Below are 13967 nucleotides of genomic sequence, written 5' to 3'. Positions count from 1 at the left end.
GAGGTGAGGATACGGACTAAAGGTACATCACCGTACGCAGTACGAGGCAGAAGAAGTGCCATGTACTGTACCTCCCTCGTCTTGGCATTGGTCTTTTTCGATAAGTCTCTTGCTCTTATTCTCATTCGTCCTAGATCATGATGAAGTATGCCTGCCTCTCTGATTTAATCGGAAGAGGCAGACGAAGACGAAGGATATCCCGCTAAGCCACCAGATTCTAATACACACGAGAAGGTACGGGCAGCCCAATGTCAGATTCAATTTCGTTCAAATCCATCAGATTGGTCCGCCTCATGTGCAAAGATCCTTAGAATTGAGACGGTCAGCTTTCCCGCCGCGGCGCCGCCCTCCCTAAGGTACTCACAGACGCCGCACCCTGCCTAAAGCAGCTCGGCAGCACAGCGGCACGTTAAGAAAAAAAATCAGGAGAGATAAACGTTAAGTCGCCTCCCGTCCGGTCTGATGTAGGAGAATAAAAAAAAACGGACTACTGCAATTCACTCCCTTTTTTCCCTTCCCGCGCGAAATGTTTGAACGCGTGTAAGATGTGCGGCCGTGCAACACTTCCGTCGCCAAAATACCTGACAAAAAAAAAAAAGTAAAGGTGTTCATCAATGTACCTGTACATGTGCCAACAAAAGCCCAACCTCCTCCCTTCCCGTATCTCTACGGACTACGGTACGGATAACAGGATGGATCGAAGCTAGACGGGGTGACGAGGGGAGGGGCTCCTCTCTTTTGGCGCGTTGGATCATGGATTCCATGGTCCACGGATGGGTTTGACGGGGTGGATGATCGCCGCAACGCCAGCGCCAGCGGGGATTAATACGAACGAGGGTACCCGCCTTTTCCCTCCCCTTTCTACCAGTGCCGTCCCAGGAAAATCAGAGACAGCTAGAAAAAGACAAGAAAACCTGCCTTGGCCCACGGCAGCTCTGCTGGCCGAGAGAGACACGAGATGCCTGCAAGGAGCGGGCGGGGAGGAGAAGCTGCTCGTTCATTGTGTGCCTATGATCAGTGTTCCCGTACTCGTACCAACTCGTACTGGAAACGCCCTCCCATTGTTCCGACTTTTGTTCAACAGCACATGTGTCCAGCTGTTCAAACGAGCCGCTAGTCATTGTGCACATTCCGACCAGCACGTACCTTAATCATGATACCGCATCTCCGAGTCTCTAGACCCTATGAAGTATCAGTAGGAGACGCGCTTTTACTCTCTCTCAAACGCACCCAATCCCCTTCGCGACGAACTCGAGGGACCGACCTGACCTGAGTCTGAGACCTGTGCGCGCTCAATCCTCCCACTACACCACGTCAGTCGTCTTTGAAGTGTTAGAGGGGAGAGGGGGATCTACCCGCGGGACGGATGGCTTGTCTTTCAAGCTTGTTCTACGTGTCCGCCCCCTTCAGGACTGCCCCTGGCTAAGACTAAAGCGTTCACGCTTCGGCGGCCGGTCCCATCGGCTCTTCACTCAGCGGTGTCTCACCGATCGAGAGGGGATTCGTCCAGCGTTTTCTTCCGTTTTTTCTTCTTCTTTCTTTCTCTTTCGTGCTAGCATTCACGAGAGCGGTACGGCGTTTTAGTGGGAAGGCGCAGAGCTAGCAGCTGCTGTCCAACTCTCAACATTGGCATTGACAGTGAGAAAAAGCCCCTGAGTTAGTAATACGTTCGGTACGCACAGAACATTCTGAATAAATGTGTCGAACGGACGGGCGTGGTGCGAGTCGCGCGTTCTGCATGATAGCCTTGATAGCTGACATCTGCAAACGCTCGACCGTCAAGACAAACTTCCCCCGACCCTCTCCAAGTCTCTCTCAGGGCGCCAAGTTCTGACAATGTGTTCGGGCGATTTTCGTCTGGCCTTGTCCTGGGGCCTCCTGGCTCAGCGCACAACAAGGCGAGGGAGCCAACACCTGCACTGTTTAACTCCATCGTTTTGTATTACTAGAGGATTGCCGCAGTACATATAGACGCTACCCTGCCCTCGAATTCCGTACTATTTAACCTTAACCCTTTTTATAAGTTATTTATCCTTTCTTTTATTCTACCCTCTCCCTTGTTAAGGGATTACTAAAATCGTAGTTTTAATAGCTTATTAATAAGCTAATACTATTATTTAAAAATAAGTAACTTACTCTTATATATAAGTATTAGGAATCTTATTATTATAAAAATAGTAATAAATATACTAAAGTACTTAAAAAAGCTTTTTAATAAATTTTTAATACTATTTAAAATAATTATCCTCGAGTTATAAAAAGAAGCTAAAGTACTATATTAATACGGCCCTATTTATTTTATTAATATTAATAATAGTCTTTTTAATATAAAATATATTATTAATACTCTACGGCTACGTTATTACTTTTTATAAATTATATTTAATATTAGCGAGGATTTTAGTATTATTTTTTAGTTCGTTTTTTAGTTTTTTTATTAAAGCCGTTATTATAAGGTTAGTTTAGTTATTAATATTTTAATAAGTATTTTAACTTAACTTAGAGGCTCTTATAGCCCTTAAAAAGAGGCTTTTAAAGGACTTATAATTAGACTTTTTATTTATTATAAGTAAAGTTATTATAATTAAAACTATAGTACTAATTATAAACCTCGATAATAAGTAGTTAATAATATAGTTATTTTTTTTTTATAATAAGCTTAAAAAAGTATTTTAATTTAAGTACTAAGTAAGTACTATACTATTTTATTAAAACTATATTCTTATATTTATAACTTAGAAAGAATTAACTTTCTTCGATAATAAGGTACTTAGGAGCCAACACCTGAGGGAGATCAAACGAGTCGACCGTTGCTTGACCCGCTTCGCTTCATCGGTACTCGGCAGGGTACCGTGGACGCTGGAACAGAACGCCGCAAGTATCACGACTCGCAACACTTCGGGATGGGCGCATGGCGTGCGTGGGGGCTCTCTCTCTCCAGCCCACCGTGCCATCCTGCTGTAATTCGGCCGATATTGAAGCGCTGCTGCAGCTGCATGTGCGCATCTGCAGCCAGATGAAAGGCCCCTGCAGGCTGCAGGCAGGAAGATAATGGCGGCAGTTCCAACTTCCAAGATGTATCTGTCCATGGCGGGCAATTGGCAAGTGTGAGAGTCGCCTGACAAGATGTCCGATTCGGGTTTGATCATGTTCCCGCGCATCCGACCAATTTACACTTTGTGCATTCCCACTAGTGAAAGCGCCTTGAGCATCGAGGGTAACGGCGGTAATGAAATTGTACGCCCCGTTCGACTCAAAGTTCCGCTTCTGGCGTTTGCCAACGCGCCACATTATTCCCATCTTGGGAGTTGTGGCTGTTTGGCGGCCCATATTCGAGTAGCCAGGCGCGCGTCACCGGTACGCAGGGGCCAGTAATTCCCAGTGTTCCCATTGTCCTTTCAGCTGTGCAGGGCCGTCGCCGTTGGAATTCGCGGGAGGATATCCCGTGCTCCAAAGCACAAAAAGACAAAAACTTTGTTCTCCCTCCACATGAACGGTAAGCCGGGAAGAATGAAAGTGTCTCGGCTCATAATGCTAAAGTACCGTCTCGTGCCATCGTCATACGCCGGTGGCTTGCGTGCTTGCTTCGCCGGTATGCATCGATCTACACTGGATTAGAGTGCCTGGAATCGTTGTGCGACTGCCAGCAGGGCATCATCCAATGTGGTTCCGCTTGTCAGCTGTCAAGCATCGCACATCGCAATTCCTGACTTTGCTCGAATTGCCATGCCCCGTTGCTATGCCCCCCTGTCCGGGAGTGGGAACGTTAGCTCGCCAATAACCTTCCCACCTGTATCCCAACGCGGCTTATGCCATCATCGCCCAGGGAAGGGGACTCGTGGGCCTTGCCCTGCCAGCTTTCAGGGCTGCTAGGAGGGGTCCGTCTTGCTCTCCGAATCCTCCGATCTTCCTTGGGCTTCCTTTCAGGCAGGGTCCTAGGTAAATGGTGTTCTCCAGGAATAGAGGCGCCTGCCCAGTCTGCCAATCGGCCCCATCAACAATCTGTTTGGGTTCCGCTGGATGAACCATAGTTGAATTTCTTCTGCTAGGTATCCGTAAGTAGCAGACTTGAGAGCGCGACCTCGGGGTAAAAAAGAAAGTCGGAAGAACGAAAGAAGAAGAAAGGTGCGGCGACTCGAAGAGATTAAACAGCGTCCGTGAGCGAGGCTCGTGGACCCGGATGGCGCTCCTTTCCAGGCAGTCATCCTCATGCTGAGCTCCGCCTCAAAAGGAGGAAGTTAGGAACTTGCACTTAGCCTTGCGGCCAAGTCCTAAGGAGCCGTATCTCTGGATCTGTCATCAGCTTCAATATTAGCAGACAAGCGAATTAGGCATAGCGTTCCCCTGAGTGACTGTCCCCACCGGCAGACACGCTCGCCATCAGATCATGGCCGCCAGGACCAGGGTTGGAAATTAGTCTAGTCTAGTCTAGTATGGCCAGGACTAATACTAGGCTAGTCTAGTACGGCTAGGACTAATACTAGGCTAGTCTAGTACGGCCTGGACTAATACTATACTAGACTAGTATTAGTATACTAATTAGTATATATTAGAAAAATTCTTTATAAATTTATAATTAATAATTAATTATAAGTATTAATATATATTAAAATAAAACTATTAAAAGCTTCTTTTATATAGTTTTAAAAGCTTAAATATTATTACTTAGATAAAATATTCTTAAAATATTAGTTTCTTATTAATTCTTTTTAGGAATTTAAAAATTAAACTATAGATATTTTTTAATTAAATAGTTTTACTTATATTTACTATAGAAATATTTTATATTATATTTTTTAGATTCTTTTTAGAATTAATAAAAACTAATATTTAAATTTCTAAAAATAGTAATAAAATTACTATAAATAGTATATTTTATACTAATTAGTATACTATTAGTATACTAATACTAGTCTAGTCTAGTACTAGCTATACTAATACTAGTCTAGTATTTTAAAGGGTGGACTAATACTAGACTTACTAGTACTAGACTAGACTAATACTAAATACTAGTAGTATTTTTTCCAACCCTGGCCAGGACATGTAAGCTGAAATCTCTGCCGTCGCGACTGGTCGCAGTCCCGTAGCGCAAGCCTGCAATGTGGCCGATACGCGGGCGGGCGGTATCAAATCCCTTGCTCGCTGCTCGCATCGCCTTGACTTCATGTTGGCGGTGAGCCGGGCAGTCCGGGCAGCAGAAATGGAACCGGGCAGATTGATGTGGAGTCCACATTTGGCTTCATTTGAGGCTTGTCCGAACGGATTCGAGACATTTCCACCGAGAACTTGGCAATAGGTCGGCCGCTGGAAAAGACGCGTCCAACTGTGGTATTTCGGATGCGCAAAGTCCATGGTTCGGGCAAATACCATGTTCAGGCATAGTTTGACAAAATGTTGCCTTTACTTCATGCACCAGAGCTATCGGATAAAGAGCGACGTAGGTGCTTGGTAATAGAAGGGCAGAGTTTGATCTTGGCACGATGAAATTTTCCTTCAGCAAGAATGGCACAGAGAGAAGCCCATTGCTGTACACACTAATGCCTGTGTCCAAAAGGGACGGATATCACGAAAGCTGGCAGGTTGGTTAGCAGATTTTTGTCGCGCTCTGCGAGACGTTTTCCGATATTCGAAAAGTAACACATTGTGCGTAACCGCCTCACACTTGCGATGCGCCGATTGTGCACGCGCGTCTGAAATGCGACCCAAGACTGCGCTCCTCGTGGGGAAGATCAATCCGAAACGACACCAATGCGGCATGGGGGTGCGACAAATGATGGTGGGATGCTTGGTCTGATGGTTCCCGAGGTTTCGAAGCGGTAGAAACGCCCAAGTTGCGGGAAAGGATGCAGGAGCGCGCCGCAAGAGGAGATCGAGGATGCCCATCATCATTTGGAGATGGCACCGCTCGTCATCTCGTTGAGGTTGGCGCTTTGCTGATATGAGAATGACGACGTTGCGAATGGCGAAATCGCGTCCCACAGCCCACGTCACATCGTCGGACCAACCGTCCAGTGCAAACAACGCGGATGATTTGAGGTGAATCGCAGTCGCGGTACCGGCTTTGGAGGTCGGTTGACGGATAATGTGGTTGTGAGGGAAGGACAAAGTTGCAGGCAAGTTGGCAGGCTGAAGAAAATTTTATCATGAGGATTGAGGCAGGTGGGCACGGGATGGAGGGCACAGCAAGCTCGGGAGGTTTCTCGGCCCGACACCTAAAGCCGCCCCGCCTAAATCCATGGTCGTGTTCCAACCTGGAAGTCGCGACGTTGGCCGGTACACCTGCCTACTATCGGAGCTGGGATGTCCCAAGCCTCCGCCGGCTCCGTTGCCGTGTCCGATTGAGGAATGCATGAGAAAACCTGCGGGGGAAATTAGCTTGTTGACGATCGCGGGGAGACATGAGTTAGTAACTTGGCTGAGATCGTAAGATCAGTCACTTACTCTCAACGATAGCGGTGGTAGCTTGGATCAACATGACTAAGTAGTCACCTCATGTACCGACTTTCTGCCTGAATCAAACAGCCTCACCAAAGCACAGCCTCCACAGCGAGGCTCAACATGTAAGGTAGACTGGATGGCCATGTGTTTTCTCCATTGCTAGCAGTTGCAATTATACCATCTGGTTAAGTGCACGTGAAGGTCTCGTTACTTTTCGCCCTAAGTCATTCATATGGTCAGCACCCTAAGGATATCCCCTCCGTGCTTCGAGAGGAAGAGCTGAGGCGCAGTATCTGTTCTTTCCACACTTTGCAAACTACACAGGAACTCCTTGCGAGCGAGTTGTTTATATGCCCAAATTAAGGGGTCCAGTGGTTTCGAATGCATGATGAACTATAGCCTACAGAGCTTCAGTATTTTGTCAACTAATCGATATAACGCATGAATGAGGCTGGGGCTGAAGATTCCGGCCCGTGTGCATGCCAAAGTCAATCAGATGAAAATTTGGAGCTAGCAGAACAACACAGAGCTGACTTCTGAACAAGTCGACATCTTAGATCACAGTTTTGAAGACGAGAATCATTCCGTTTCCTGTCTCTCGCATCCAAGGAGTTGTCGCGGATCATTGGCATTCCGGAAATACACAACCTCTCGCTCTGCTAGTCGCAAAGTTCAACGCCGCACGATCTCTTCCTGGTTGATACCAAAAGGGCCATTCATATTCATGTTTGAGTCCACAGCAATAGCTGATCATAGAGCAACTCTTCTATGACGAATGCAAGCAGGCAAGTAGACGGAAAGTGTTCTTGCAAGCTTTGCATGATTGCCTATGCCAACTATCACCGTCGTCGGGGTTCAAAGAGCTTCGGCACCGAAAGGCACCTGAACTAATCAAGTCTCGGACTGGAATAGTTGTGAGTCCGGCTTCAGACCAACAACTCAGATGGCGCGGTGATTGGGTAAACCATTTTCGTCCCGAGCTGAACGGCAGCGCGAAGTCTCTTCAAGCGGGAAAATCAGTCGGTGCGGTTTCTTCTTCAATGAAATGTCACCCCTCTCCTCTGATTGGTCAGAATTGAAAGACTCGCCTTTAGTGGGAAACCCTCAAGCATGAGGTGCCCACCCCTTCCTATTCCCAGTAGCTCTCATAGAAGAAGACTTCAAGAATTCCAAAATTGACTACCTCAGAAGATTACAAAAAAAAAATCACGAAATCTATGTTTTGGATTTCCTTCATACTTGGTTCATTTTCATAGTACTTGTAACGTCTAGTACTCCCCCCAGCAATATGCAGGATCTGAGAGTGAAAACAGACGGAAACCAGGTTGAGAAACCGAGTGAACATGGTACAAATCGAGATGTCGAGCAGCAACAGTCTATCGAATCCACGTGCGAACAAGGTCCCTCAGTCTTCAAGTCTCTCGGTATTCTTGATCGGTTTCTAGCCGTCTGGATCTTTCTCGCCATGTTGATTGGCATTCTCCTTGGAAACTTTGTACCCAATGCCAGGCCAGCGCTGCAACAGGGTAAGTTTGCTGGCGTCTCTGTGCCGATAGGTAAGTTCTGACTCAACCGGCTCTTCAATACGTTATGCTTATAGACTCTAGCCGTTGGTCTGCTGGTGATGATGTACCCCATATTGTGCAAGGTGCAGTATGAGAAACTACACACCATCTTCCGTACGAGAGAGATTTGGATCCAACTCGGCTTCAGCATTATCCTCAACTGGATAGTGGCACCGTTATTTATGGTCAGCCTTCCATGCTTCCAAAGACAGTATCGAATAGCTGCTAACACAAAAGGCTTAGCTTGCCTTATCGTGGGCGTTCCTACCGGACAAGCAGGGTCTCAGAAACGGCTTGATTCTTGTTGGAGTCGCAAGGTGCATCGCCATGGTGCTGATTTGGACAAGCCTGGTAAGAACATCGCTAGGGATAACTTATACGCCCAAGGTATGCTGACACTGTTGGTTGCAGGCAAGAGGAGATGGAAACTACTGCGCGATTCTCGTGGCAGTCAACTCTTTTCTGCAAATCGTCCTCTTCGCCCCTGTCGCCCTGCTCTTCATTCGAGTAATAGGTCAAGACTACAGTATCTCATCTATCTCTTACTCGACAGTGGCCTCAGCAGTTGGCATCTTTCTTGGCATTCCTCTTGGTGCGGCCATCCTCACGCGGCTGTCACTGGTCTACACCACGGGGGTCGACACCTACAACAGCAAGGTCATACCTTTTCTGGCCCCTTGGTCACTCATCGGTCTTCTGTACACCATCATCGTCCTCTTCGCCTCTCAGGGCTCCCAAGTCGTCCATCAAATCGTCTCCGTGGTGCGAGTGGCGGCGCCGCTGGTGGTCTACTTCTCCGTCATTTTCTCGGCGACCCTGCTCGTCGCTCGCAGACTGGGATTCCGCTACGGCCTCGCATGCACCCAGGCCTTCACGGCGGCCAGCAACAACTTTGAGCTAGCCATCGCGATCGCGGTCGCGGCGTACGGGCCAGAGTCGGACGAAGCCCTTGCCACAACTGTCGGGCCGCTCATCGAAGTGCCGGTGCTTCTTGGACTGGTCTACTTTGTCAAGTGGTTTGCTAAGCGTTACAACTGGGAGGACTGAGTCGGAGCTTTCGCAAACGGCGCGATGAGACAAAAGCACATGTCGGTGTCATGGGGTCTAAGAGCATGCAGGAGCTAAGGTAGCACGAAAGTTTGCGGATGATGCCGTGCCGAAGGAGCTGAAGTACCGATGCTCAATGTTGAGGGGAAACGAGTGCCATCTATGATAGCTTTTCAGAAGCAAGTGGATATCACTGCTTTGATAAATCGAAGTCCACGTCGACTCCCAGGATTTTCGAAAGTATCAGGTCCATGGTGTTGCAAGACGTCCACTGAACTTGGAATGATAAGGTAAAGATGCGGGGACCCTAGTGACTGAACCCTTGTCGGCCTTAGCGCACGTTGCGCTGCAACTGCCTGAAGTGACACCTCGGGTGCCCCAAGCTCCCTATCACCGTCCGCTTCTTGTTCCGCCTTGGACAGGATCCGTCCAGGTTCCGACCGCCAACTTGATTGTCAACACTCATCTTGATAACCTACAATCTCCCAATCCGACCCTCATCAACCACCACTTCACGACCGATTCGAACGATCCGCCTCCGCAACGAGACTCGAGTAGTCTGCGAACCCCGTACTGTATTTCTCATCGTCAACTTTTCGGCAGAGTCAGAGCAGCGGGGCTCCGTATCGCGCATTGGACCCCTAGGAGAACCCCGAGAACTATTTCCACGCCTTGCCGGAGCTTCCCTCCCACGATCCCGCGATGGAGTCGCTTCCCCGCGAGCTGATCGATGCGATCCTCCGGCAATGCGTCGCTTTATCACCCCGAAATCACATCCTGGACCTGCGTCTCGTATGCAGGGCCTTCGACCGCTTCCTAAAGCCCTTCGCATTGAGGACAATCGCCCTCGAATTCAGCCGTCTCAGCAAGAACAGCCGGCGGCGGCAGCCGGATATCGATTCTCTTCAGACAATTGGATACCACTGCAAGTCCATGTACATTGACTTGATGGTATTGCGCGATGAGTGTAAGCTAGAACACCGTCCCGAGTTCGCGAATTGTTGCTGATTCACCAATAGTGGAAGTAGAATTTCTGTCAACCATCTTCGATCGAATACCCTCGATGAAGCACTTCGTCCAGACACTCCAACGCCAGTACTGCATGTCACCTGCTAGCTTCACAACGCTGGACTACCGTCATACCCTCGAATCAATACTATTCAACTGCCAATTTGTTTCCTCACTACGCCTGAACCTCCCCTTTCAGCTCGTCGGCCACCGCTGCAATGCTGCAACAATGATTCTCGCGAACACCTTCTCCGCCTTCTCCCGCCGCCCGGAGGACTCTCTTTCACTCAAAACACTTGTGCTGGAGAACGTGTCTGACCAAGCTATTGTCGACCTATGGACCAACCCGTCCGATGTCCTTGCCATCATGCGCGCCATCCTCCAACTCGAGCACCTAGTAATATCCTTCCGTCGTCATGAAGTCGATCCTCCACGCGTGGCCTTTTACGGTACTTGTCTATGGGATCTAATCCACAATGCTGAGGTTCTACAGACCCTTTGTCTGTCCGGCACCGACGACGACCGTCCACCCAGAGGCCTCAAGCAAACAAAAGCCTGGAACATGACGATAGACGAGTGGAGGGCCCGCGCGCTTCCCTCTCCACCGATAACGCTTCCATGCCTGACGGCCCTCGAACTGAAGCGCGTCGAAATCACACCGGATGTCCTTCGATGCGCCGCACGCAACTTTGGCCAGACCCTACGCGAGCTGTACCTCAATGAGGTCTATCTGAAAGCGGAACAGGGTCATAACCTCAACGAAGACTCAAAGGAAATCCTATGGGTTGGTCTGCCGAATCAGCGGCCTGGTCTCCACGATGACTGGATGGCCATGATCATCCGGGAGTCGTGCCCGAAGCTCCAGACGTGCCGTGCTTCATTCCTCGGCTACGACCTATACACCCGTGACGATCTGCCTCCGTCACCCGCGCCCTCATCCCCCGATTTCGACTTCATTGACCCCTGCGGGCTCGGCCGCTCCATCGCGCAGCGCTTCGTCGAAGTGGCACTGGGCTACTACCAGCCGCCGCAGTCGGACGGCTCACCCGTGTCCTACCTGCCGGCTCTGGCCTCCAACGACTACCTCCTCACTCAGATGCGGCCTAGAACACGCGCGTTGCGGGTCACAGAGTACGACGTTAATGCCTACCAGACGGCGGTGCGGAACTCCACGAGCGGTTGGCAACGCAGCATCGACGGCGTTTTCCCCAACTGCAATAGCGGCACCCTCGAAGAACTTCACTACATTGCCGAGACTGCTTGCCAGGGCATGAATGAGATCCAGAGGCAGCGCAATGAGCACGCCGGCCAAGGGGAAGGGGGCGAAGGCGGAGCCGGTGATGGCGAGAATGGTGGCGGCGGCGGAGGAAACCTGGCAGAGAATCTGCTGAATCTGAACTTTGCAGAGGAGTGATGGAGTTTCCCGAGACGTTGCACATAATGGGTAGGCTACTGAGTGGCATTGTACGACTTTGTCAACATTACACGGACTGTTCTTTTTGAAATGTTCTCAAAGACATGGATGGATTGGTCGCGGCCAAGCGTTTGAACGACACGAAATTTTGCTTCCTAATAGCAGCGATGGCAAGCTGGTCAAATGGTTTCTCTGGTAGAGTGTGTGCTACCATTCTTCTTCTTCATTATACCCCTCCAGCCCTGTTCTAGAAAATTTCAATTGCTTACTATGCCTAATGCTCCTTTTTTTGAAACCCTCCTTTATATATGATGATGATGTTTCGGTCATAATGCTAGCGGTAGTCGATGGCCTTTTCCGTCTCTAGCTCGTAAGATAATTCCCAAATCGAATGCAGCCACCCTCCCTTTAGAAAACAGGCGAACTGAATTCTAGATTGCTTTCGTAGAATAAAGTTCCATCCAAAATGTCAAGAAATGCGCCTCTCTCTCTCTCTCTCTCTCTAGCTAGTCTAGTGACCGTTGACGCCGTTGGAGCCGTTCTTCTGCTCCGCGACGGCCTTGTCGAGGGCCTGCAGGACATCGCGGCGCAGGTCCTCTGCGTCCTCGACGCCGCAGCTGATGCGGACGAGGTCGTCAAAGACGCCGACGGCCTCGCGCTGGTCCTTGGGGATACCGGCGTGGGTCATGCTGCTGGGCACCTCGACGAGGGACTCTACGCCGCCGAGGGACTCGGCGAGGGTGAAGATGCGGGTGAGCTGGCAGAAGCGCTCGGCGGCGGCGTGGCCGCCCTTGATGCGGAAGGAGAGCATGCCGCCGCCCATGCCGTTGCGGTGCTGCTTCTTGGCGATGGCGCGGTGCGGGTGGGAGTCGAGGCCGGGGTAGTTGACGGCGATGACGTTGTCCGAGGCCTCGAGGGCGGTGGCGACGGCGGTGGCGTTGGCGGAGGCCTCGCGGGCGCGGAGGTGGAGGGTCTTGAGGCCGCGGTGGGCGAGCCAGCAGTCAAAGGCGGAGGGGACGGCGCCGATTGCGTTTTGGAGGAAGCCGAGGCGTTGCTTGAGGTCCGGGGAGTTGAAGGCCGCGACGCCCATGACGACGTCCGAGTGGCCGTTGATGTACTTTGTGACGGAGTGGACGACGATGTCGGCGCCGAGGTCGAGGGGGTTCTGGACGTAGGGGGAGAGGAAGGTGTTGTCGACGACGACCATGATGCCGTGCTGGTGGGCCTGGGTGACGACGGCGCGGACGTCGACGAGGCGGAGGGTCGGGTTGGAGGGGCTCTCGATCCAGACGAGCTTGGTGGCCGGGGTGATGTGGGCCGAGATGTCGACCTCGATTTCCGGAGTGAAGGTGACTTTTACGCCGTGGGCTTTGGCGACCTGGGTGAAGTAGCGGTGGGTGCCGCCGTAGACGTCCGAGACAGAGATGACGTGGGAGCCGGCGGCGAGGGATTGGAGGACGACGGCGGTGGTGGCGGAGCCGGAGGAGAAGGCGAGGGCGTATTTTGCGTGCTCGAGGGCGGCGACGGCCTGCTCAAAGTTGTCGCGGTTGGGGTTGCTGGAGCGCGAGTACTCGTAGACGCCGACGGGCTTGCCGACGCTGGTCTGGGCGAAGGTCGTGGAGAGGGAGATTGGCTCGATGACGGCGCCGGTGACGGGGTCGTGGGGGGAGCCGGCGTGGACGGCGAGGGTGCCGAAGTTGTGGACGGGCGAGGGCGCCCGCGGAGGGGTCTCGATGGGATGCTCGGCGACGGGGACGGTCATTGTTGCGAAACTTGCGATGGAGGGGTTCGTTGTTTCGTGATAAGAAGAGCTTTGGCGGGGTAATAGATTGCGACTATCTTCTGAAGTGAGAAGAAAGGATGAAGAGTCGAGGGTATCTAGAAAATGCAGAAAGAAGGATGAAGAAGAAGAAAAAAAGTAGGCTCGAGAGAAAAATATCCGGGCTACGTCTCGGGGTTTGTGCGAAATAAAGTCGACGGTAACCGAGTCGAGTCGCGGGGTCGTTTTTTTCTTGTAGTTTGTTACGTTATGAAGAGTAAAAAAAAAAAGTAGCTCGAGTCTCGGTAGGATGTTTAAGGTGGAAATTGCCCCGCTACACTCCGGTGACCGAAAAAGACGACGGTGCTTTGTGTCGGGGATGCCCCAAGCTCCGAATTGGTAAGTAGGAATCAATCACGCAATCGCGCGCCTGCTGACCAAGACGGTCTGGTTTTGGTGAGTCAATGGGCTGATTTTGGTGGTTGGGGGTGGTAGCTGAGGTGTCTAGACGGGCTGAGAGAGACGTTTTCGGTGGCTTGTTGTTTCTGATTATCGTCAACCTCTGGTCTTATTTACTTTGCGCCCTTGTCTTGGAGGGGCACGTTGAGGTACCGGGGTTTGTTTGGCGGAGACTGGCGGTCTGCGAGCAGGGAAGAACGAACTGGTCCAATGACTCCCGATTATTCGCACGGGTTGCAGCTTTGCGTGGATGGTTGAGGATGGCGCAATCCGGAGC

General features: G+C 50.7%; 4 protein-coding genes across 4 annotated transcripts; 2 read left to right on the top strand and 2 right to left on the bottom strand.

The window, feature by feature from the left end:
* Positions 1 to 5493: 5493 nt before the first annotated feature.
* CABS01_12494 (uncharacterized protein) lies at positions 5494 to 6117 on the bottom strand (the record flags this gene model as incomplete). The annotated part of the gene is made up of 1 exon (XM_060545847.1): positions 5494 to 6117. A coding segment is annotated over one exon (624 nt), but the record flags the coding sequence as incomplete, so codon positions are not given.
* A 1609-nt stretch (positions 6118 to 7726) lies between these two features.
* On the top strand, positions 7727 to 9050 carry CABS01_12493 (arsenical-resistance protein; the record flags this gene model as incomplete). The annotated part of the gene is made up of 4 exons (XM_060545846.1): positions 7727 to 7994; positions 8046 to 8188; positions 8247 to 8354; positions 8415 to 9050. The coding sequence occupies 4 exons, from the start codon at positions 7727 to 7729 to the stop codon at positions 9048 to 9050; spliced, it is 1155 nt and encodes a 384-aa protein (XP_060396381.1).
* A 702-nt stretch (positions 9051 to 9752) lies between these two features.
* CABS01_12492 (uncharacterized protein) lies at positions 9753 to 11472 on the top strand (the record flags this gene model as incomplete). Its single annotated transcript, XM_060545845.1, has 2 exons — positions 9753 to 10017; positions 10070 to 11472. The coding sequence occupies 2 exons, from the start codon at positions 9753 to 9755 to the stop codon at positions 11470 to 11472; spliced, it is 1668 nt and encodes a 555-aa protein (XP_060396380.1).
* A 511-nt stretch (positions 11473 to 11983) lies between these two features.
* CABS01_12491 (Cys/Met metabolism PLP-dependent enzyme) lies at positions 11984 to 13234 on the bottom strand (the record flags this gene model as incomplete). The annotated part of the gene is made up of 1 exon (XM_060545844.1): positions 11984 to 13234. One exon carries the CDS (start codon positions 13232 to 13234, stop codon positions 11984 to 11986), a length of 1251 nt encoding a protein of 416 aa, XP_060396379.1.
* Between the last annotated feature and the right edge of the window lie 733 nt (positions 13235 to 13967).

The sequence above is a fragment of the Colletotrichum abscissum genome, assembly GCF_030869225.1.
Source record: "Colletotrichum abscissum strain IMI 504890 chromosome Unknown Scaffold_38.1, whole genome shotgun sequence".
NCBI lineage: Eukaryota > Fungi > Ascomycota > Sordariomycetes > Glomerellales > Glomerellaceae > Colletotrichum > Colletotrichum abscissum.
This window is presented reverse-complemented; position numbering and strand designations above follow the sequence as displayed.